We start from the raw sequence: 21,886 nt of genomic DNA on the forward strand, positions 1-21,886 counted from the left end.
AAAATGCAGCAAGATATTTAAAAAACAGTTTTGTTGATTAAAAAACACTATATCGGATTCATATCGGTATCGGCAGATATCCAAATTTATGATATCGGTATCGGACATAAAAAAGTGGTATCGTGCCATCTCTATTAAATATTACTACAAGATACTCTGTAATAAACTGACAGAAACCTTTAAGGTTGGGTGATATGTAAAAATTTTCCAACCAACAATTGTCAGTCCAATAAGCATTAATAGACTTTTCCATGGGCTGATCAATGTAATCATGCATGGACTGATTTGCTCATTTAGAATCTGTATGTTTTGTTTGGAGGGAATATTTTACCTTCTTGTTTGTTTCAGTATTAATATAGCTACTTTTTGGATCATTTATTTATTTATGTATGTATGTATGTATGTATTTATTTTTTTTATTTGAGATGTATTTGAGACTCCTATGTTTTCGTTTTTCATCTTATTTAATATCTTAGACAATCTTAGTCCGGTTCTTTTGTGTTGCCAGTAACAAATATTTCAACTCAGTTCAGTATGTTAACAACTTTAAAATAATTTTTCAGTACAGTGCATCTGATATGATTTGGAAACACACACAGAGCACAAACAAAATGAACTAATGAGTCTCTAAGTGTCTGCTTCCTTTTGGGGTTTTTTTTAAACACAAACAGGTGAGCTTGGCGCACGTTACAGTCATACTAACTAAATGATGGGTTATTGAGGTTGGATGGTAATGCTTGCTAATGTTTCTCTCTCCACTTTTGCAGCAGGTTGTGAAGCCTGTGTGCACTCAGCTGGCCTGCCATCAGACATTAGTCCGATACTTTATTATGAAAAGCAGCAACATCAGGAACTTGGAAATTTCTCAGCAAAAAGGCATCTGGTCTACTACACCAAGTAATGAGACCAAACTCACCAAGGCCTTTTTGGAGAATAGCGCCATCATCCTTATCTTCTCTGTTCAGGGCTCTGGACACTTCCAGGTGACACTCTGTATGCATGATCATGTGTGCCAGAGTCATGATGCTGACTGTGAAATTGCAACAGTAAAAAGAAAATCGGTTTTGAAAGACCAAACTTGTGTTTTTGTTTTCTTTTTCACAGGGCTATGCTCGCATGACGTCTGTCGTCAGTCAGGAGGAGAGCTGTCATGACTGGGGCCTCATGGAACTAGGAGGGGCTTTCAGTGTAGAATGGATACACAAAGAAAATATTCCCTTCCAGTGCACCCAGCATATCCTCAACCCATGGAATGACAACAAGAAGGTCCAGATTAGCAGGGATGGGCAGGTACATATACAGGGTGCATCACAGCACAGAAGCTCTTTCACATATTGGTACAAGCAGTTAATGTGACTGCCAGCACGAATGGTAGTGGCATACTGCTCCAGCAGAGAATGCAGTGAACAGTTAATAAACGGATCATTTGCAAACACTAAATTAGAACTAAACACAAACTCCAAAAAGTTTTAATGTTGTGTAAAATGTGAATAAAATCTGATCTCATTAAACCATTTTTGTATCCACAAAAAACACAGAAAGCATACCGAATGCTTAAACTGAGCAAATATCCCCTTTTAAAGATGAAAAAGGTGATGGTAGCAACACTTCTCAGAAAACTTGGGACATAGCCATGTTTCCTACTGTGTGCTATCCCCTCTTTTAACACCCATTAAAACTTGCAGATCTTTTGGGAGAGAACTCTAGTCCCCTTCTTGTCTAATAGAGGATCTTAGCTTTTCAGCAGTTGTGGTCCTTTCTATATACAGTTTTATGATGCACCAAATATTTTATGTTGGTTAAAAGAGACTGTGGTGGCGTTTTTGTATCATATTTACATATAGCCTCCGGCTTCTTCTTTGTATCAGAGAACTTGAACTTGATTTGTGGATGGCATGGTGAAATGCATTTATAGATGGTGATTTGTGGTAGTGTTCCTGATCCCATGCAGTTATTTCCATGATAGAATCATGCCAGTTTTCTAAAAGTAGCTGTAGATAATATTACATCTGTGAGATGATTATTGGTAATTTTTTCTCTAATGATAAAAATTTTATTTGTGAAGAAGTTCATGAAGTCATTACTAGTTAACGTTAAAGGGATGGTTGGCTCAATAGAGCTCTGACTTTGTCAGCCTGGCTACAGTGCTGAAGAGAAATCTGGGGTTGTTCTAATTTTCTTCAATCAGTGATGAATAGTAAGATGTTCTGGCTTTGCAGAGGGCTTTTTTTATAAAGCAACAAACTATTTCTCCAGGCTAAATGATGATCTTCTAAATTTGTGACACGCCATTTCCTCTCCAGATTACGAGTCATCTGCTTTAGGCTACGTGTTTGAGAATTATACCACAGAATCAGGTACTTCTTATTTGAGGCCTTATGTTTTCACCAGAGCTACAGTATCCAGAGTCATACGTAGTGAGGAGGTAAAATTATTAACAAGATAATCGACCTCTGTTGGAGTAGCATTCAGGTAGCTGCTCTGCTCTGTGTTGGTACAGGGCATTGAAGATGATAACAGTGGGTGGATTATATTCATTCTAGTTCTTGATGGGGTTGAGGTTAGTAGGTTAGTACTTCCAATACCAAACGTATGAATTTGACCTTCAGCACCGGGCCACAGTGTTGTTGGAATAAAAAAGGCAAAGTGCCAAGCCAAGCCCATGATAAATCTGTGCTTTCATATTTATCCCAAATCCTGACCCTATTATAAAACTTTCTTCCCCAGAAAAAATGGATACTGGATATACTGGAAAAAAATTTTTTTTTGTCTTTTTCAGACCATTCTCTGCAAACCCTAGAGAAATCCCAGTAGATGAGCAGTTTTTGAAATACTGTTATGCATATTATTATTGACAGTTTTGTAGACTGTTGTCAACAAGGCAGAGAGAAAGACTCGCTCTCTGAGTTTGTTTCAGGCTTTGGTCTTGGTTGTGGTCACAGTGGAAAATCCGGATTCACACAGATATGTAGTTGTGAATGGGAGGAATTTCACAGCTCTCAGTGCCAGACATCCTTTGAGACAGCAATCCAAAAGGAGCCCAGGTCCAGTTTGCCCCACTGCAACTTTAAAGTGCTATCGGTGGAAACTTCCAGAAGATGGGATTAGAGATGTGAGGGCAAAGCGACATCACTTTGAGTGGGATCTGCAGAAAATAGGAAATATTCATCAAATTTCTCTGTCAGTTGTGAAAGGTGTTACAGACAGAATCACTGATCTTCACTTGAGGGGAGTTTTCCAAGATGAGAGATAAAAGTGAAAACATGTCCATCCTCTTTTCCTGGGCCCTCTTAGTCAATAAAGCAATTTTCCCCTTGAAAGCTTCAACTTTGTCTGCAACAAAAAACATGTTGCTGTTTCTCCCTTAAAGTGAGATGTTCAGCTGGTTCAGCAGTGAAAAAATGTCACAGAGGTAGGCAAGCTTGGCTTAATAATGTGCAAGAGCAGATTTTCTTTCTCTGTGAGAAAAGAGAAGACCTCGTTCCTCAGTTCAAATAAATGCTTGAGGACCAGTCCTCTTGAAAGCCAGCTTACCTCACTCTGGTAGAGCAGCTGGACCTGACCTGCTTCCATGTCCTCACAAAGCTTGGTAAAACATCTGTAGTTATTTTTAATGAATTTGATAGTTTACATCCATCACCTCGTGGAACTCAAGTGACATCTTTTTTGCTACAAGGATTTCACAGTAGAGAAAACAGTGGGTCCATTTCGCTTCTGGTGCACAATCAAAGATCTGCCTAATGATGCCTGCCAGTCTTTGAAGCTTCATCATTAGTGCACACCCCAACACAGTTCTGCCAGTTCAGATCGTTCTCAGTGAAGTAGTTGTCAATGCAGCGGAAACATTCCTGAGCCGTGGCTCGTGTTGGTAGCTCTCCACAAAACAGCATGTCTTCTGCTGTCCCAGCGATAACAAACTGAAACCAGCAATAATGCACCATTCGTGACATCAGTGAACTACTTTTTATTCTTTCTAGAAGCTGATGCTGTATGTCTAAGGCCATGTCCATGATATGGTGGCTTGCAGTGTTGTTTGAGAGTAGGATGGTCAGTACCTTTTTTGCAGCAGCCTCTCCGATCATTTCATGAAACATATGTACAGGGGCAGGCAAAATCAACTCTTCCACTATAGTGAAAGACTTTTTACTCTGTGACACAAGTCTGGATACAAGGTAGCTAGATTTTAAAGCACATTTAGAGTTACCAGTCAGTGACACAACAGACAGTTCCTGCATCTGCTGTCCATTTTTCTTTTCCCTTGAAATATTCCGCTGGTTTTCTTGCGAGTGTGGGATGTTTGGTTTCGAGATGCCGTTTTAATTTCAAAGGCTTTAGTGCTTCGTTGGATAGCATTAGTCCACACTCCACACATTGGGCTCTTGGGTCTGCTTCTTTTCTTTTCCGTTCACAAACCCATATTCAGGAAGTCAGGGTTGTACTTGCACAAAATTTTTGCGGGGGGGGGTTGTCACTTTTATCTTCATTTTTGCATTTTAAGAACTACTCCATATATTTTGCTGACGGCAGGCAGGGTGTCTTCTTCTGCTTGCTTATTGAGGCTGATTAAACAACTCTCACCAAGCCGGGAGAAGCTGTATTGTAACTGAGATTTTCATGGATAACAGTAGTCCCTGGTGTCTTCAATTAATAACTAATGATGTCCCACGGCCCACAGGTGTAAAACAAAAAAGGTGTTTTGCGCCCCTCAAGGCATGGCTCACCGATGGTTAAAAATCACTGGTGTAAGGTATATTCCTCAACCAGGCAACAATCAAAATACATTTTAATAACCTCACACAAAAGATTAAAATGTTCTGCTATACATATTGTTACAAACTGGGACTGAAAGCTGATCCTTTTTTTAATTATTGTTATTATTAGACACATTTTTCATAAATATATAATAATTTGATTATGCATTTGATTTGTTTTGAACTTTTCTGCCATTTTTTTTTTTCTAATGTAGGAATTGGAGCCACAAGCTGGAAGCCAGCTGCTGTTGTTATGGGAGAATTAATTCTGGGAGTCAAGTTAAATGAGAGGTAGCAGCCAAAAACCTCTCTCCATACTCCACACTCATTAAGTTTTGTTTTTATATCTCCTCATACCTGTTGTTATATCTGCATAAATTAAATCTTTTACTTATTACACGCATTATTTCTGTTTTACCTTCAGTGGTACACTGTTCTACTAGCTAAGGCTACGTAGCAGGAGCATGGAAGAAGGGCTGACTAATTGTAATTTTTTTTCCCTTGTTAATACACAAGTTCAGTTTTAGAATGTATTCAAAAGGGTACAGTGTTGTGTTAATGAACTGTTTGTTCAGAATAAAATATCTGATGCTTTAAAAAACTTACTAAACAGGGTTTTTAAATGTCTGACAAGAAAATGAATGAAAGAAAAATGCTTGTACTATGTTTGTAATATGTATGTACGTTACTGTTTTCATCATACATTTTATTGTGAAATTGTGATGTTCAGTTAGTTTGAATTACAGAGTTTTGACAGGGTCAAATGTTTACACTGTGTCCCATTTATAGCAAATAAACAGTGATTATTTCTTGTTGCCAACTTGCTGTAGTGCCTCATGCTTGGTATCATCAGGTCTTTAACCCATCAGCAAAATCAGTACGTTCTCTTTTGTTAAAGGAATATATATGTGTGTACACACACACACACACACACACACACACACACACACACACACACACACACACACACACACACACACACAGGTTTCTCCTGCCACATTTTGTGCTCTTCTTATCAATCTATTTTATACCTAATCTGTCCCATGATTTTTGCTGATGCATTTTTATTCATTGTGTAGCTCTTGATAGAGACTACATTTAATTGTTCCTCTCTACTAAGCAACTCTTAGTGGGGTTGCTGACTCAGTAGTATTGACCTGTTATTTACCTTATAACCTATAATTTTGAAGTTTTGTTTTTTTTTTCTAAATCTTTATGCTTTGGAATAATAATACAACCCAGATTCACAATTGAAGTGTAATGGTGTTCATTCTCGTCTTAAAGTGGTGGTGTTTTTACCGAATTAATTTTGCTTGTTTATTCGTTTTTTCACAGAAAAATGGTAAAATAAAGTAAATAACAGTCACTCTGGTTATCATTTGGAAACCTGTAGTTGGCAAGCAGATTTAACATATAGCTATTAAGCACGTTATGGCCTAGCTGCAGTGTTAAAATGTTGCTTGGAAGATTATTTCATCATATAATTATACACATCTCCATGTATATATGCATGTAAAACGCATATGACTTGTACAGACCACTAACTCTAGTCAATTCTGCAATTAGGGGGTTACTTTTATCTTTCATCTTTTGATTATTTTCCTGTCATCATTAACCTCCTAGGACCTGGCATCCACATATGTGGACATCATATTTTGGGTTATTTAGACCAAAATACTCAATTTTGCTCTACAGGGGCCTTATATCTAATTACGAGGACATTATACTATCAAAATTTTAAACGAATATCCTCATATGTGGCTCTCATTTTTCTTATAAACAAAAATTTGGTTAAAAAATAAATAAATCTGGTAATTCTTTGTTTTTACATTCATAAGGTCCCAATCAGCCCAAATATCAAAGAGTAATTAAAAATGTATGCCGTGGAAGAGTTCGCGTCTTAGGAGGTTAAAATATATAAAGGTAGTCTAGAAGCCTATTGATTAGTGATTAATATAGTTTTAGCACAAGTAATGTGTATATAATGTTATTGTAATTCACATTGTTTTTGCAGTATAAAACACCTGGCAACTATTGATACTCACCAGAAATTATGACCGCTACAATTTTTCATAACCATGGTGCTCTGTACTACAAGTGCTACACACTACCGCGCCAGGAATTATTTGTGCAACCTGATTGGCTCTTTCTTTCTCACCAGACATCATGCATGTCATACTATTGGACAGCAAATACGGCCGTGATGCGTGGTTGTGATTGGTATTCTCCGATTGGTTGGAAGCTTTCAGGGGGTTCGTAGCGCCGCATCGTGCCTGTGAGCTGTGATTGGACAGGAAGCCAGGTGCTGTAGTACTGAAGTTACGCTGCCTCGTCACTGTCTGATATAAATACACCTCTACTTGACTACTAGAGGTTGCTGAGCTGGATATAAGAAACGCCGAAGAGAATAACCTTCATCGCTGAAGTTGACTACATACAGGTGAGAATCGCTACGAATATCCTGCAGCTACACATGTTCAGTTATGAAGAAAACACAAGAGAAATTTATTGTGCGTTGCTGTTAATCTGATTTTCACATGAGAATAAAGAATCGTTCTTGTGTGAGCACACACACACACACACATATAAATAGATGTTTTAGTTAATGTAAGAATGTTAACACTGAAGCAGACATGGCGAGTCAGACCCTTTAGTACAGGTTTATGACAGTGAGTGCATATATAAATATATACACCTCAGTTGGTCCGTCAGCTGTATTCTTCCGACTAGCAAACTGTCCGAAGAAACGCTTGTAGTCCGTACTGTGATCTATCAAAGTATGTGCCCTGCATAAGAATGTCATCAAACTAGTTACTTTTTAAATTTTTTTAATTTCATTTTTTTTTATTGAAAACAACATATTTTCATACGCAAGTGTCCCGTTAACTCAGTGTGGTAGACTATACTTTGGCTCCCAGGCATGCACTGCTTAAGTTCCAGGAAATCCAGTTGCCGTTGCCCTTTCACCCAATTTTGTTGCCCACTGTACTTATCTGGTCCCCGTCTAGTTCTATGTAGCCGTTTAGGTACGTATTCTGAATGGTATGAAAGCAAATATATAGTTATGGGCAGCTCCAGAAACGTGTCCTCCACTTTAAGCTAAGATTTAAGATTTGGTTCTGAAAATCTGCTGGGCCGACCTTTTGACTAGCTAATCTTACCGGCTTAATATGCATGTGGAGTGACAGTATATGTCAACATTTGATGATATTTATGTAAAAGTCAAGGAAAGAAAGAAGGTCATAGAATCAGTACAGCTGTAGCAAGTATATCACATTTGCTGTTCTCTTAGCTAACGTGGTTGCTAGCAATGCCACCCGTAATCGCAGCAAGTCGGCTAACGTTATCTGTCAGATTATTGGTAAAGAGATCATCAGTAAATAGACTAATATCAGTACACTGTTCTTTTCTAGTATTACTTTTTGTGCTTTCTAAATACTTTCTAATAAGTCTCAAACTAGCATACAGTTTGAGAGTTGGATTTTATTGTTTATGATTATTAGCCTGTAATGACTCGTGCTCTGCGACGTTGTTGTAATTAAATAAAATGTACCCCCATAATTATGCAGCTGTAAAGGTTTCGGTGCTGATGCCTGTGCATAAGTAATATTGTTATATTAGTTTATTTTGGCTGTACATTTTCAACCCTTATACAACCAATTTTATCCCTTTTCATCATCAGCATCTGTTAGTGTAGGGTATTTTAGTCTGAAGCCTGTTGAGGTAAATGTTGCTGTAATTTGGTGCTATATAAATAAAACTGATTTGAATGAGATATAACCAAGTACTTACCTGTCAATGGGGCTGGTCATATGCCAGTATTTTAAGGCTGAATGGTGATACTTAACATATGGATTTTTCCATATTTTCTATAAAAACATTAAAATTGTGCCATTTACTAACCTACTGATTTAACTTGTGTTAGAGTGATTCAGATTTCACCATCAGAGAGTGAATCCAAAACTGCATACTCACAGATGTAGATACTGGAACTGCTGCATATAGCTACTTAACATATATGATCAAATCCTTATTTTGTTTAACAAATTATCAGTATAAATTAACTCCTGTATGTATCCATCCACCCTGTTTATTGACATTTTTAAAACTGGTGTGCTTGGAAACTAAGAGCATATCTGTTTTTATGTGTTATCTGTGTGTTATTAATATAATGTTTAATATAAAACCCCTTCTTGTCCCCTAATTTGTTCAGGATGCCTGGCTCAGCCCCAGTTAGTTACCTGGGACCATGGCCTAAAGATGTGGGTATCATTGCCTTAGAACTGTACTTCCCATCCCAATATGTGGACCAGACTGAGTTGGAGGAGTTTGATGGTGTGCCCGCTGGTAAATACACCGTGGGCTTGGGCCAAGCTCGCATGGGCTTTTGTTCAGACCGTGAGGATATAAATTCTCTCTGCCTGACTGTGGTCCAGAGGTTGATGGAGAAGAATGCTCTATCCTACAACAGCATTGGTCGACTGGAAGTTGGTACTGAAACCATCATTGACAAGTCCAAGTCTGTCAAGACAGCCCTCATGCAGCTATTTGAGAACTCTGGCAATACAGATGTGGAGGGAATTGACACCACAAATGCTTGCTATGGTGGTACAGCTGCACTCTTCAACGCTGTCAACTGGGTGGAATCCAGCTCATGGGATGGTGAGTAAGCTTTTGTTAATGTTAAGCTGCTTTTGTTTATATCAAAAATTACCAGAAATATCTCATGTTTTCCAGTCAAAGCTGACCTCTCTAAACCCCAAAAGGTAAAATTTTACAATTAGATAAACCAAAGAAATCCACAAAATGTAAACATTTGAGATGCTGGAGCTCCAGAGTGGTTTCCATTTTTTGTTTAATAACTTAAGTAGTCTCCAAAGTGCATTGCACTGCTATAGTTATCATCCCAGTCCACTTAAAAAAAAAGTCTTTCAGTTAAGCATAATTACTCAGCATTACCCAGCAAGTCATGCAGCAATGTAATTTCATGAATGTTCACTTATTAGTGTTACAAGTTCTTCATATTTCACAAATCATTGTGTGTTAGTGAGCTGTGGCTTAGGTGAGTGAGCAGGGCGTCTACCAATCAGAAGCTTGGTGAATTGAACAGTTTCCTCAGATGTGTCCGTCGTGCGATCATGTGACTGTTAGACAAAAGTGCTGAATGAACGCTCTGGGTTCTCAACTTGAGAACAAAGGTCTAGAATCGACTCTGTGTGCAGTCATAGCGCCCAAAATATAACACATGTAAGCTTTTTGAAAAGCCACAGTGGCTTTTTTTTTAAATCTCTTCACCAGTGTTTAGTGACATGCTGACTCAAACATATCTCTCTTGTAAATGAGACACTAAGTCTCAGCGGGATTACCTGTATAAATAAAGTTTAAATAAAGTTAAAACATTATATTATGCATGAAAACTTAAGTAGATAGACTTGTATATGCAGTATGTGGGGTATGTAGGTATTTTTACTCAGTTGTATATAGCATTTGTATTCTATTTTTATCTTATTGTATATTTTATTCTATTTTATTCTACTGTATATAGTATTTTATTCTATTCTGTACAGTTGTGTACTGTATTTATTCTTATTGTATTCTAATTTTTGCTTCATAACTTTTGCAATGTCCACTTCCTGCTGTGACAAAACAAATTTCCCACGTGTGGGACTAATAAAGGTTATCTTATCTTATCTTATGTGTGTGTCTTTTTGGTGTAGTCTGTGTTGAGTGTACCTGAAGCAGCTTCTGTTTTTCTAAAAAGAATGCCTTAGTGATTTCCTGCTCCTTGTGTTTCTTCTCTGCAGGACGTTATGCTTTGGTGGTAGCAGGGGACATTGCTGTCTATGCCACAGGAAGCGCCCGGCCTACAGGGGGGGCTGGTGCTGCGGCCATCCTGATTGGGCCTAATGCTCCTCTGGCCTTTGAGCGAGGTCAGTTAATTGATAGCTTTGTTTCTTATGCTCAGTCTCTGAGACAGAGCTTTTGAGAAAGAAATTATACATTTTTGGAAAAAAGTTTATTTCTGCTCAGATGAGTTATGATATAAGCACTTGTAATGGATACACCAGTAGGACTGTGTTAAATCTGTTAGTAGATAAAATGTATCCAGAAATGACCTCAGTCGTGCAACGTTTTAAATGAGCATCGCACAAAATGTGTCTGAACATATGTCTTTTGACATTTGTGGTAAAATGAGGGAATGACTGAAGTTGTTGTTTTTAATATACAGGCCTACGGGGAACCCACATGCAGCATGCATATGACTTCTATAAGCCAGACATGGTGTCAGAGTATCCTGTTGTAGATGGCAAGCTGTCGATACAGTGCTACCTGAGTGCCTTGGACCGCTGCTACTCTGTGTACCGCAACAAAATCCATGCACAGTGGCAACGAGGTTGGTAGTATATAGAAAGACACACACATGTCTGGTTTGCTATCCTCGTGAGGACATCTCATTGACATTATGCTTTCCCTAGCCGCTTACCCTAACCCTAACCCTAACCATCAAAAATGAATGCCTAATCCTTACCCTAAACCTTAACCATAACGCAATTGTAACCATGACACTAAAACCACATTTTGAGTCTTCAAACTCATGGGGACATGGATTTTGGTCCCCATCAGGCCTGTTGGTCCCAAAGAATAGTAAATTTCGTATTTTGGACCCCCCCAAATAGGAAAAACCAGTACACACACACACCTTGGCCAGAAAAATTACTTCTTTGGTTTTCTCTCAAGGTCAGCGGTTTGGTATAAACTGCTCTGTGGTATGGGGTCTGTAAATTGGAGTATGAGCCAAAAGCTCTTAGCTGCCCCTTTCTTTTTATTGAACAATGTGTTTTGATTTTGAACCGAAGTCACAAAGAATCTAAATCAAGCCCTAAAAACTAGCAGGAATTTATGCTGAGCTAGGAAGAAGTGCAACAAGATTTGAGTTGTATGTAGAAAAAACATGTTCAAGAGAAGTGTTGGTTTGAGTGAAACTCTTATCTATCATTTCAAACTGTCATTTACACCTGTGCCGTATGTAGCCTAGTGTGGTAGTACTGCTTGAGCTACACACAAGATAACCATTGTGTCATTCAGTAAATTAATTTTTTCACATGGTCTTTAATCATTATATTTTCTAACAGAGGGTTCAGATAAGAGCTTCAGCCTGGAGGACTTTGGCTTTTTAGTCTTCCACTCTCCTTATTGCAAGCTGGTACAGAAGTCATTGGCAAGACTGATGCTGAATGACTTTCTGAACCACCCCAGCCCAAACACTGAGACCGGACCCTTCACAGGCCTCGAAGCCTTCAGGTACTCTCAAAGTAAAGCACCTGGCCAGATAGTTTGTTTTAAAGTCGTGAGCTCAAGTGTAATTGCTAGTTTTGGACATATTTAGACATTTTCATCATTTGTACTTTTATACAAACACAAAGGGGGGAAAAGCACTTGTAGTAGTTTTCTTACTCATTGTGTGTTGCAGAGATGTACAGCCAGAGGATACCTACTTTGACCGGGATGTGGAGAAGGCATTCATGAAGGCCAGTACAGATATGTTTGAGAGGAAGACCAAGGCATCCCTGCTAATCTCCAACCAGAATGGAAACATGTACACCCCCTCTGTCTATGGCTGCCTGGCATCACTTATTGCACAGTATGTCTCATTGTCTTTTCTTCCTTTTGCATTTATTTGTCCACTGAGGTCAAACATTAGTTTGAATCACGTGCTTAAGAAGGTTGAAGTCAAAGCCTGGATTAACCTATAATAAATAAATTAAAGGCAGCAACACATGGGTGCAATAGTTTAGCTGTCTGCTGGAGCAGATGAACATATGCTGCAAGTCTTAAAGTAATGTCCTGGGTTCAACTCCAGTCTGAGCTCTTTGCTGCATGTCTTTCCCCACCTTCCTGTCTGCTCTTCACTGCACTATCTAGTCAAGGCAAAAAAGACAAAATCCACTCAGACTTGAGGCATAATTAAAATTCTGTGGGATGTGCTCCAAATTTTGTGTTAGGCTTTGTGTGTGTGTGTGTGTGTGTGTGTGTGTGTGTGTGTGTGTGTGTGTGTGTGTGTGTGTGTGTGTGTGAGTGAGCGCGCACAATTTTCCTTTCTTTTCTTTTTCTTTTTTTTAAAATCCATGTTATAGTTCACTTCTCAACTGCCTGAATAATAAAGGCTGAACAGATCACATAGAAGTCCTGAATCCATACTGATTCCACAACACTAACATCAAGAGTCTCTTTGGATCCTTGTCCTTGATTTGAAATGCTTGTCCTGCTAAGATTACTATTTATTTGGGACTAGTTTTACTCATCCAGTATGTATGTAAAAAAAAAAAAAAAAAAAAAAAAAAATATATATATATATATATATATATATATATATATATTTGTTGCCTCTGTTGTAGACACACACCATCACAAATGGCAGGACAAAGGATTGGAGTTTTCTCCTATGGTTCAGGATTTGCTGCTACACTGTATTCTCTCAGAGTGACACAGGACCATATCCCTGGTAAGTCATATATTTTACAATTGACTTCTGTGACATAAGTAAAATTGCAAACTTTTGCCATTAAAAACAGTAGAAAGAAACTGTAGTTCATTTCTGGTTGGTTGTCTGTGTCAGGATCTAGTCTGGACAAACTTGTATTGAGCCTAAGCGACCTGAAGACAAGACTGGACTCGAGGAAGAAAGTTTCGCCAGCTCTTTTCTCTGAGAATATGAAGCTGCGAGAAGACACACACCACTTGGGTATGACCTCGCTTTTGTTGCTTGGTTATTATTTTTCCATATTTCTGACAGCAAGGACACTAAGAGCTGTCACAAACGCACAAAATAGCGTTCATGTAAGCACAAATAGAAAATGTTAATTGTGATGTTTACAGTAATGACAAGTATGTGATTCTTGTTCTAATATAATTAAAGAGCTTCACAACGGCTTTTGCTGTGCCCTAATATAAAATGTTACTTGGTTATTTATATATTATTCTGCACAAAGAAACATGATTAACAAATCTTGATTGACTGATTTAAGTCAAAAACAAAAATAGAAGATTCACACCCCAGGTAAATGTAAGACAGTGTACCCTGACTTTGCTTTCAAATTCACACATCTGAAGAGTACTTCAATGGAAAGTCTTTAACTTGTCAGAGTCTTGCCTCAGTAAAATAGGCTGGTTTGGCTAAAACGCTCACTGAGTTATTCACACACACAACTAGACTGGTATTTGGAATAATGGCTTGTTTACACTGATCACTTTTTTTTTTCTTCCATACAGCCAACTATGTCCCACAAGGCTCTGTTGAGGATCTGTTCCCAGGTACATGGTACTTGACGCGAGTGGATGACAAACACCGCAGGGAATATGCCCGCAGACCTCTGGATGATGACCTGCCAGCAGAATCAGAACGGGTTCGCTCAAGCAGTGCCACAGAGGTACAGGAGGAATAAATATTTGGGCAGTTTTCTATCTTTCATATAGACAAAATGAATTCTGTAACAGTATTTTTTTTTTAATCTGTAAATGACTATATGAGCAGTCCCTTATAGAAACAAATGACATGGTGGGCATGTAAGAGTCCACATGCTTAGTAAGAGTATAAAACCTTTAATTGGTGAATCTAAATTGGCCGTAGGTGTGAATGCGAGTACGAATGTCTGTCATCCCTGGCGATCCATCCAGGGTGTACCCAACCTCTTGCCCTATGGTAGCTGGAATAGGCTCCAACCTCCCTACGACTCTGATATGGATAAGTGGAAGAGCGTGGATGGATGAATGGATGAAATCACCCAGCTATTTTATATAATTTAGTTATATTCGGGTTGTGGGGGCTGCAGGCTAAACAGAGAACCACCTCTTCCAGCTTATCTGGGGGAACACTGTAGCATTCCCAGGCCAGTCGGTAGATGTCATCTCTCCAACGTGTTCTGAGGCTGAGCCTTCCTCCTCAGTATGACAAGCCCAGCTGGTGTTGCAACACTTTATTCAGGAGGCGACCACCTCAACTGTCTTCTTTTGTAGCTGCTGTGCTCTAAACCTTTCCTGAATGACTGAACTCCTCAGCCTGTTCTAAGGGAAAGCCCATCCACCTTGCAGAGACAGCTCGTTTCCACAGCTGGTATCAGCAATCTCATTCTTTTACATTTAGAAAAAGAACTAACAACTAGAAGAAGAAGAATAGTAAAGAATAAAGAGAAACAGGAACTCAGTAGTGTGAATGCTTTACAAAGCACACAATAAGCTTGTCAACAAAAAGATCAGGTGAGATTAAGAGATTTATGGGGTTTGTCAACAACAATCTCAGAGCAGCAGCTCCACCTGGTGGTAGATAGCATTTAGAAGACAACAATTTACTGATATTTGGCATCAATTGAAAACAATTACATTAAACAACTAGTACATCTGGTACCGACTAGTGACAGTAGTGACGATTACTCCTGTAGTTGTCTAGTCATGCACATTCCTATACGCTATATTGCCAAAGGCATTTGTTTGTCTGCCTTCACATGCATATGAATTTAAATGACATCCCTTCCTTAATCCATCTAGTTTAATGTAATGTCAGTCCACTATTTGTGGCAGGAGCCTCCATTAGACACTTCCCTTTCCAGAATTGCATTCTTGAGGTCAGACATTGCTGTTGGGTGAGAAGGCCTGGCTCATGGTCACCTCTTTAATTCATCCCAAAGGTGTTCTATAGGTTTGAGATCAGGACTCAGTCAAGTTCTTTGACACCAAATTCCCTCATCCATGTCTTTATGGACATGGCTTTGTACACTGGTGTGCAGTCATGTCGGAACAGGAAGAGGGGCTCCCCAAACTGGTCTCTAAAAGTTGGGAGCATCAAATTGTCCAAAATGTCTTGGATGCTGAATCATTAAGAGTTCCTCTCATTAGAACTAAGGAGCTGAGCCCTTCCTGAAAAACAACCCCACACCATAATCCCCAATACATTAAAAGTTCTTTTGGCAACAGCCAAACCCAGACTTGTCCATTGAATTGCCAAACAGAGAGTCGTGATTTGTAACTGGAGAGAACATGTCTCAGCTGCTCTAACAAATGATCTGCTTTGCATTGCACTTGGTGGTGAAAGGGTTGGATAAGTTTTCATCCAGGGATATGCGTTCCACGAAGCTCTTTGCACATTGTCCTTGAGCTAATTTCCACAGGAAGTTTGGAGGTGTTGATTCTGCAGAATGTTGCAAACTCTGCACCTCAGCATCCTCAGATTTTTACACGGCGTACCGCTTGGTGGCTGTCATTCCTAATCACTTCCACTTTGTTTTAATACAACTAAGAGAGTACTGTGGAATGGGAAAGAAATTCCACTGGTGGCATTCTATCACACTACCACACTTGTCATCTCAGATTTAAACTGGTCAGATGGTTCTTTTTCTCAGTGGAAATGCAAACAAGCAGTGGTCTGAAGGAACCATTTGGCTTCCTGAAAAGTGTTCCTGGGCACTTGGATGGATGACGGTTTATGTAAAACATAAATGTGGAGGAACCTGTGATTCAGAAGAGAAAGCTTGTCAGCATTCTCTCTCTGCATGTCTTGGTGTACCTAGACAAGATACTGAAGCCCTTTTCCCCATCTACGAAAGAATCCCCCTGCACATGCAGCATTGCTTCTCCCATATAATCAGAGGGCTCTAACTTGTCAAAATGCAATATATGGACAGTAATGAATTGTTTCATGATGTTGATTATTTTTTCTTCTTTCAGCACATCCCAAGTCCAGTAAAGAAGATGCCTCGTATGCCTGCAGCCACGGCTGGCTCTGAAAGAGCCGTCAGCAACTGAAAGTACTCTGCACTTACTTGGAGAATTATTAAGTTCCAGCAGTTTGGAAACTATGCGAGACAATAGAGATCAGATGAATAGCAACAGAAAGTGCTGTGCCGTGCAAAATTATGATTAAATCTCCATTAGTGGAGGACTACAAACAGCTGGAGTCCCCTTGTCTTCATGTGTTACTGCAGGACAGTAAACCTGAGCAGAGTCTGTTACCACAATATTTTATTTTAGTTATCCTTTATTTCAACTTTTATATTTCATGAACAGCTATATTTGGGAGAACCATAAACAGACATAGACATAGCATGATTGATTCTGACAGCTGCCAACCAGTGATGATGTGACTTCAGGTTTTCCTCTAATGAAACAGAACGAAGAGTATGTGTCACCTGTTTTTATGATTTAAAATTGTACTGCTGTCACAGCATATGATGGAGGTGCTGACTTTACAATGTCACTTGGTCATCATAAACCAGAACAGTTCAACACAAGGGGCAAAATGATGCTATATAAAGAGGAGCTTTTTCCAGTAGGCAAATGGTGCGTTATCTTTAAACTTCTGATTCCGGGAGCCAAATATCTAAAACCCAATGTAAATCTGTAAAAAGAAAAAAAAAAGAAAATATGCACTGTAGCATACTGTATACTTTGTAACACATACCTGGTTTTATTTTGTTGAGACACCAATCAATTTATTGAGGGGTTATTGTAAGAAAATGTTTAATAGTGTTAAACATTTCACTGATAAATAAATCAAATATATCAAACTGTCTATGGCTTCTAATTTCCCATTTTTAAAAGAACTTTGTGTGAATTTGAGAAACTGGTCAGACAAGAAAAGACATGTTCTTGGACAGAGGGAACTTTAGCTGAAACTTCATATTTGCAGTCTAATTCATTAAACTGGGTAAGGTCATTGGTTGCATTGTCATTCATTGTTATTTTCTAAACCTGTTCTGTTCACTTACAGAAGTAAATAGCAAGCAAGTTATTTATTGCCTCTATGTGTACAGAAACAGTTCACTTTATTACAGGAAACAAAAAGGGGAAAGAAGATTATTTAAAAATGTCATGGAAACATTATAGCCAGTGCCTGCAAGGTTTTCTTCTTGTGATGTGGCCCTTTTTAAGAAATCTGAAATTTACATTCATCCAATCTAATCAGTGTTTCAGGGGGGAAAAATATAGGTACCGTACAAACAACTGCTAGAAATCCTTTGTAAACCTTCTTGAATTTGAGTAATTTATCCTATCATTCTTGAAAGTGCAGTCTGATCTTCTAATTAAATTTAGTTGTTAAATTTACACAAATTTACATGTGTACTTTTAGGTTTCTGTTGCAAACAGTGCAAGCAGAAAGCAGCCAAACAATTTCATTTCAGTAACTTGTAGTTTGACAACCCCGTAGAAGCAGGAACTTCCATCAGAAATTTCCTGTAGCTGCTTGTCATACTTATACAAAACATGGAAGAATCCTTTATTATTCCTGTAGAATGAGGGTGACTACATATGTATTCCAGTCACTGCCTTACACATACATACATTAGATTGGCATAAATTGAGTTGATAAATCTACCATCATCCTCATATTTGTCATCATTTGACTATTTATATATCAAAGTGCTTGAGAAATTGAACATAAAGTGATATAAAAAAGGGGGTTGCCTTTCTGATTTCCTCTTTTTCAATTGTTTGTTACACTTAAATGTTTCAAATCAAACACATTTAAATATTAGACAAAGATAACACAAGGAAACAGAAAATACAGTTTCAACATGGCACCATCACACTACCTCCACCATATTTTACTGGTGGTATGATTTTTTGTTTTTGAAATGCTTTGGAAATGTAATGAACACACACCATTAAATTTCTCATAATTAGGTTAGTTATCAGAATTGGATTGTTGTGGGCAGCATAGTGGTGCTGTGGTTAGCACTGTTGCCTCACCTTAGGCCCATCCCTGTGTTTGCGTCAGTTCTCTCTGGGTGCTCCAGCTTCCTCCCACAGTCCAAAGGCTTGCAGTGATGGGTGTGAATGGTTCTCAGTCTCTGTTAGCCCTGTGATGTGCAGGCGAATAAAATAAAATAAAACATATGCAGAAATATACAAGATCTCAGGTTACTTAAAGCAGTAAAACTGCTTTAAAATGATGGAAAATGTCTATGTTTTTACACAATGGTAATTTTCTGTTATTTCTGTACATCTATCCAAAATAATTTGCCATAAAAGAACACAAAATGTCTGTTTAGGTGGCAAAATAGATGACTAATTTGTTTTAGTAAGTTGCTTATTTGACAGAAGAAATAGCCATCTATCCATTTTCCTTCACTGATTTTAAATAACATTTCACTAAACTTAATTCACCACTAGTACTTGCAACTTGCAGAGTTGCATACTGAAGCATTTAGTATGTATACAGAATCTGTTTTTACAGTTCTCATCTTTTTTAATTAATATTAATTTGCAGAACATTTGTATTAAGCTTGAACATTAGACAGGTCTTGCAATAATCACAGAAAATATACCTTGCCCTAAAAACAGCAAATTAATACTGAGTGACTATTGACACTGACTGAATAATATAACATAATATAATATTATAATACTATAATAACATAATAATAATAAAGAGACAAACGAACTGTGTTTAATATGTGATTAAGATTTATTTAATGAAAAATAATCTTTGTTTTTTTATCTGAAAATTTATATTTATATCCTTGCAGATGGTGAGAAAGTAAGTCGCAGGTTCAAGAGCTTTGTAAGACAAGGAATGACAAGTCAGAAAGCCACCCAAGACTTCAACAGAATTTTAAAAATATATGTACCTCTCCACCTTTCTTCTTCTTTTGAATGTTAATTTGTTATTATTGTTTTTATTGCAGATAGTAGCTTTTTAAAAACTTTTTAAAAAATTACTAATCAAAGAGAACATTAAAAAGAGGGCTACAGAAGAGAAACACTGGGTTTCAGTCCCGTCACTGTCAGTGATGACAGCCGGATGCGAGCAGTGTTCAGGCCAAAGAAAAAGTAAGATAGGTTGAAGTTTCGAGGAGCTGACACTTTTACCGTTATGTGGCCCCAGCGTTGCGTGCGCACACCAGCTTTATAATACGACGATGTTGACACTTTTGACACACCCACCGAACCATCCTGGGCAACTTCAAATGCAGCTGGCCAACGTTTGAAGGAAACATGTCTGTCTACCCGGAAACCCTAACAAAGCAGATCTGAACGTCTCCGCGGTCTCCTCCAGCACAGTCCGTGCCATTAAGAGTCAAATTGAGTTGGTTTAGTGTTGAAAACAAGACAGAGTTTGGAAACAAAATAGAAAAGTATGAAAACACCCTCAGTGTTATTCGCCTGCAGCAGAACAGTACCCGAACTCTACACCGCCCCTCTGTGCGTCGACGCGCTGAGCCAGGGTGGAGTTTTTCGCAAGCCGCTGCCGAGGGATAGGGAGAGGAACTGAGAAAAAGTCGTCTTCTGGCCTTTCCCCTGGTGGAAAACTTTATTTGTTGTCGGGAGTTAATTTAAGGATCGTTAAATCAGCTCTGTTTTCCGTGTTTGAGTGGCCGTCGACGAGAGTGGATTAACGCGCCCAGGTCAGACTGAATGTTTCTAACTTTGAAAAGTTTCTAGCTTTTTTCTTCGTTTTTTTAAAACGCGAAGTCCCTGACGTCACCACAGACTCGACATGGAAGCGAGACAGATTAGTAAACGTATGCAGATTTGGGCCTTCTAATGTAGAGAGCGCATAAACGGTAGTGTATATGATAACCCAGAAGTTAAATCACACAAATGGGAGACGAATCGAAAGTATCAAGCGCCAAAAGAGACCACCTCTCACACACACACGCACACACATCTGAATTTTCTGTGCGCCGTGTCACTGTCCTCTCATGCTTCCCTACAATACGCGCATTTTGATGAGATATATATAAGTTACCTTTATACTATGAAATAGTTTGAATGTCAAAGTTAAAAGGAGTTAACAGCTGTATTGTTCCCCTTTTGACCTACAGCATGCAAGTTCAGTTCATCACAGTCATTTTGTAGGCCGCTCATAAGTGTCCTGGGCGTGTTGTGCAGCTGTTAGAACAAGAAAAAATATCGCCTCTGGGTGTAAATTCTTACACCGCTGTGATGTGTTGTGCAACACAATGAAGGAATTTGGATGCAGATATGTCTACTAACCACCGAGCAATAAAGGAAAAAACAAAGGGTACTTTCTACAGGCTGAAGGACGGCCTGTAGAAACTAGCCTGGAAGAATTAGGAGCTGTACATTTTTAGGCAGGCTCACCTAAAATAAGTAAATAAATAAACTAAAAACCAAACAAAAGCATTTTTGTCTCTGTGAAATTGCTTATTACATTAATTGATTAAAAGAATGTTATAACAATTAATAACTGCTTCATTTTGTATTTAAACTTGTATCTCATTAGATTTTTACATCTTTACATTTTTTTTTATATCATGCTGCTGTAACACAATTTCCCAAATTTTGGGATAAATAAACGCTTATCATTCACTGAAAAGTAATGTCTTCAGTAAATGCTTCACCTTCTTTTTTGAACTTGTAAAGATCAGCCTGTGTTCATTAAATAAGGAGTTTTGTTACATGTTAGGTTGCTTATTCAATGCTTACCTTTCAAAAAAGAAGTGCAAAGAAAAAAAAATATAAATAACTATCTGACACCAGAACACATATAAGGGAACAGTTAATATATGCACAAGATGGCATGCTCTCAGTGCACTGCACATTTTCGACCACAACCACAGCAAAAATAAATAAGTAAAAATCTAACTATTTTAAGTGGAGGCGAGTGAGCAAGAGATAAAGATAGAGAATCATGAGGTCTTACAAAAGTAAGAACAAAACGTAAACTGGAACTAAACAGAAATCCAATCACTCAGCTTATTGTGACTTGTTGTCTTTGCCTTCCTGAGTGTTGTGTTTGTTTTTAGTTGAACAGATTATTTGTTAGTTGATGTAGTCTTATATGTCTTGTGTGTGTGGATTTTTTTCATTAACCAGCTTCACATGTGTAGCAGAAGCTAACTTTTAACTGCCAAGCCACTATACACTGGTGAAACACTGTGATCTGGGCTGTAAAGAAATGAAGAAAGGCCTCCAGTATTCAAGGTTCAGGCCATGCTGTGTAGTAATCTGAGCTAATCTACCAGCCATACAGAATTCAGGTAACAGAGTAAAATCCCATTTTGGAAGTTGTATCGTGGACTATTCTCACACCAGTTAAGGAAACCTGCTTCCATTCCAATGTGTTGCCGTGGTTGGAGTGTAGTGTTTTAACTCAGCCATATTTGGTCAAGACAACA

General features: G+C 38.3%; 3 protein-coding genes across 5 annotated transcripts in view; all 3 read left to right on the forward strand.

Annotated features, from left to right (window-relative positions):
- The window catches only part of ythdc2 (YTH domain containing 2), a 38,591-nt gene extending 33,020 nt beyond the window's left edge, over window positions 1-5,571 (forward strand). Inside the window, 4 exon segments of the mRNA XM_086301613.1 lie at window positions 768-983; window positions 1,105-1,290; window positions 4,967-5,014; window positions 5,016-5,571. Of these exon segments, the coding sequence (XP_086157739.1) occupies window positions 768-983; window positions 1,105-1,290; window positions 4,967-5,014; window positions 5,016-5,039 (474 nt within the window). The 3' untranslated portion in view covers window positions 5,040-5,571.
- Window positions 5,572-7,032: 1,461 nt separating this feature from the next.
- Window positions 7,033-17,313, forward strand: hmgcs1 (3-hydroxy-3-methylglutaryl-CoA synthase 1 (soluble)). Of its 2 annotated transcripts, none has more exons than XM_086301614.1 (10): window positions 7,033-7,191; window positions 8,965-9,413; window positions 10,556-10,681; window positions 10,981-11,145; window positions 11,885-12,053; window positions 12,223-12,393; window positions 13,148-13,254; window positions 13,369-13,494; window positions 14,022-14,179; window positions 16,470-17,313. In XM_086301614.1, exons 2-10 carry the CDS (start codon window positions 8,966-8,968, stop codon window positions 16,545-16,547), a joined length of 1,548 nt encoding a protein of 515 aa, XP_086157740.1. In that variant the 5' UTR covers window positions 7,033-7,191; window position 8,965; the 3' UTR covers window positions 16,548-17,313. The 2 variants fall into 2 exon arrangements, with proteins under 2 accessions (XP_086157740.1, XP_086157741.1); XM_086301615.1 differs by lacking the exon at window positions 7,033-7,191 and adding an exon at window positions 7,628-7,777.
- A 2,436-nt stretch (window positions 17,314-19,749) lies between these two features.
- The window catches only part of tln1 (talin 1), a 58,262-nt gene continuing 56,125 nt past the window's right edge, over window positions 19,750-21,886 (forward strand). For both annotated transcript variants that reach the window (XM_086301616.1, XM_086301618.1), the window contains exon 1: window positions 19,750-20,149. The gene's annotated coding sequence lies outside the window, so the exon portion shown is untranslated. The remainder of the gene's footprint in view (window positions 20,150-21,886) is intronic.

The sequence above is a fragment of the Aulonocara sp. 'chitande type north' Nkhata Bay genome, linkage group LG7 (genome assembly GCF_057382095.1).
Source record: "Aulonocara sp. 'chitande type north' Nkhata Bay isolate Kocher_YH1m ecotype deep benthic linkage group LG7, A_spYH_male_GT1.1, whole genome shotgun sequence".
Taxonomy (NCBI): Eukaryota; Metazoa; Chordata; class Actinopteri; order Cichliformes; family Cichlidae; genus Aulonocara; species Aulonocara sp. 'chitande type north' Nkhata Bay.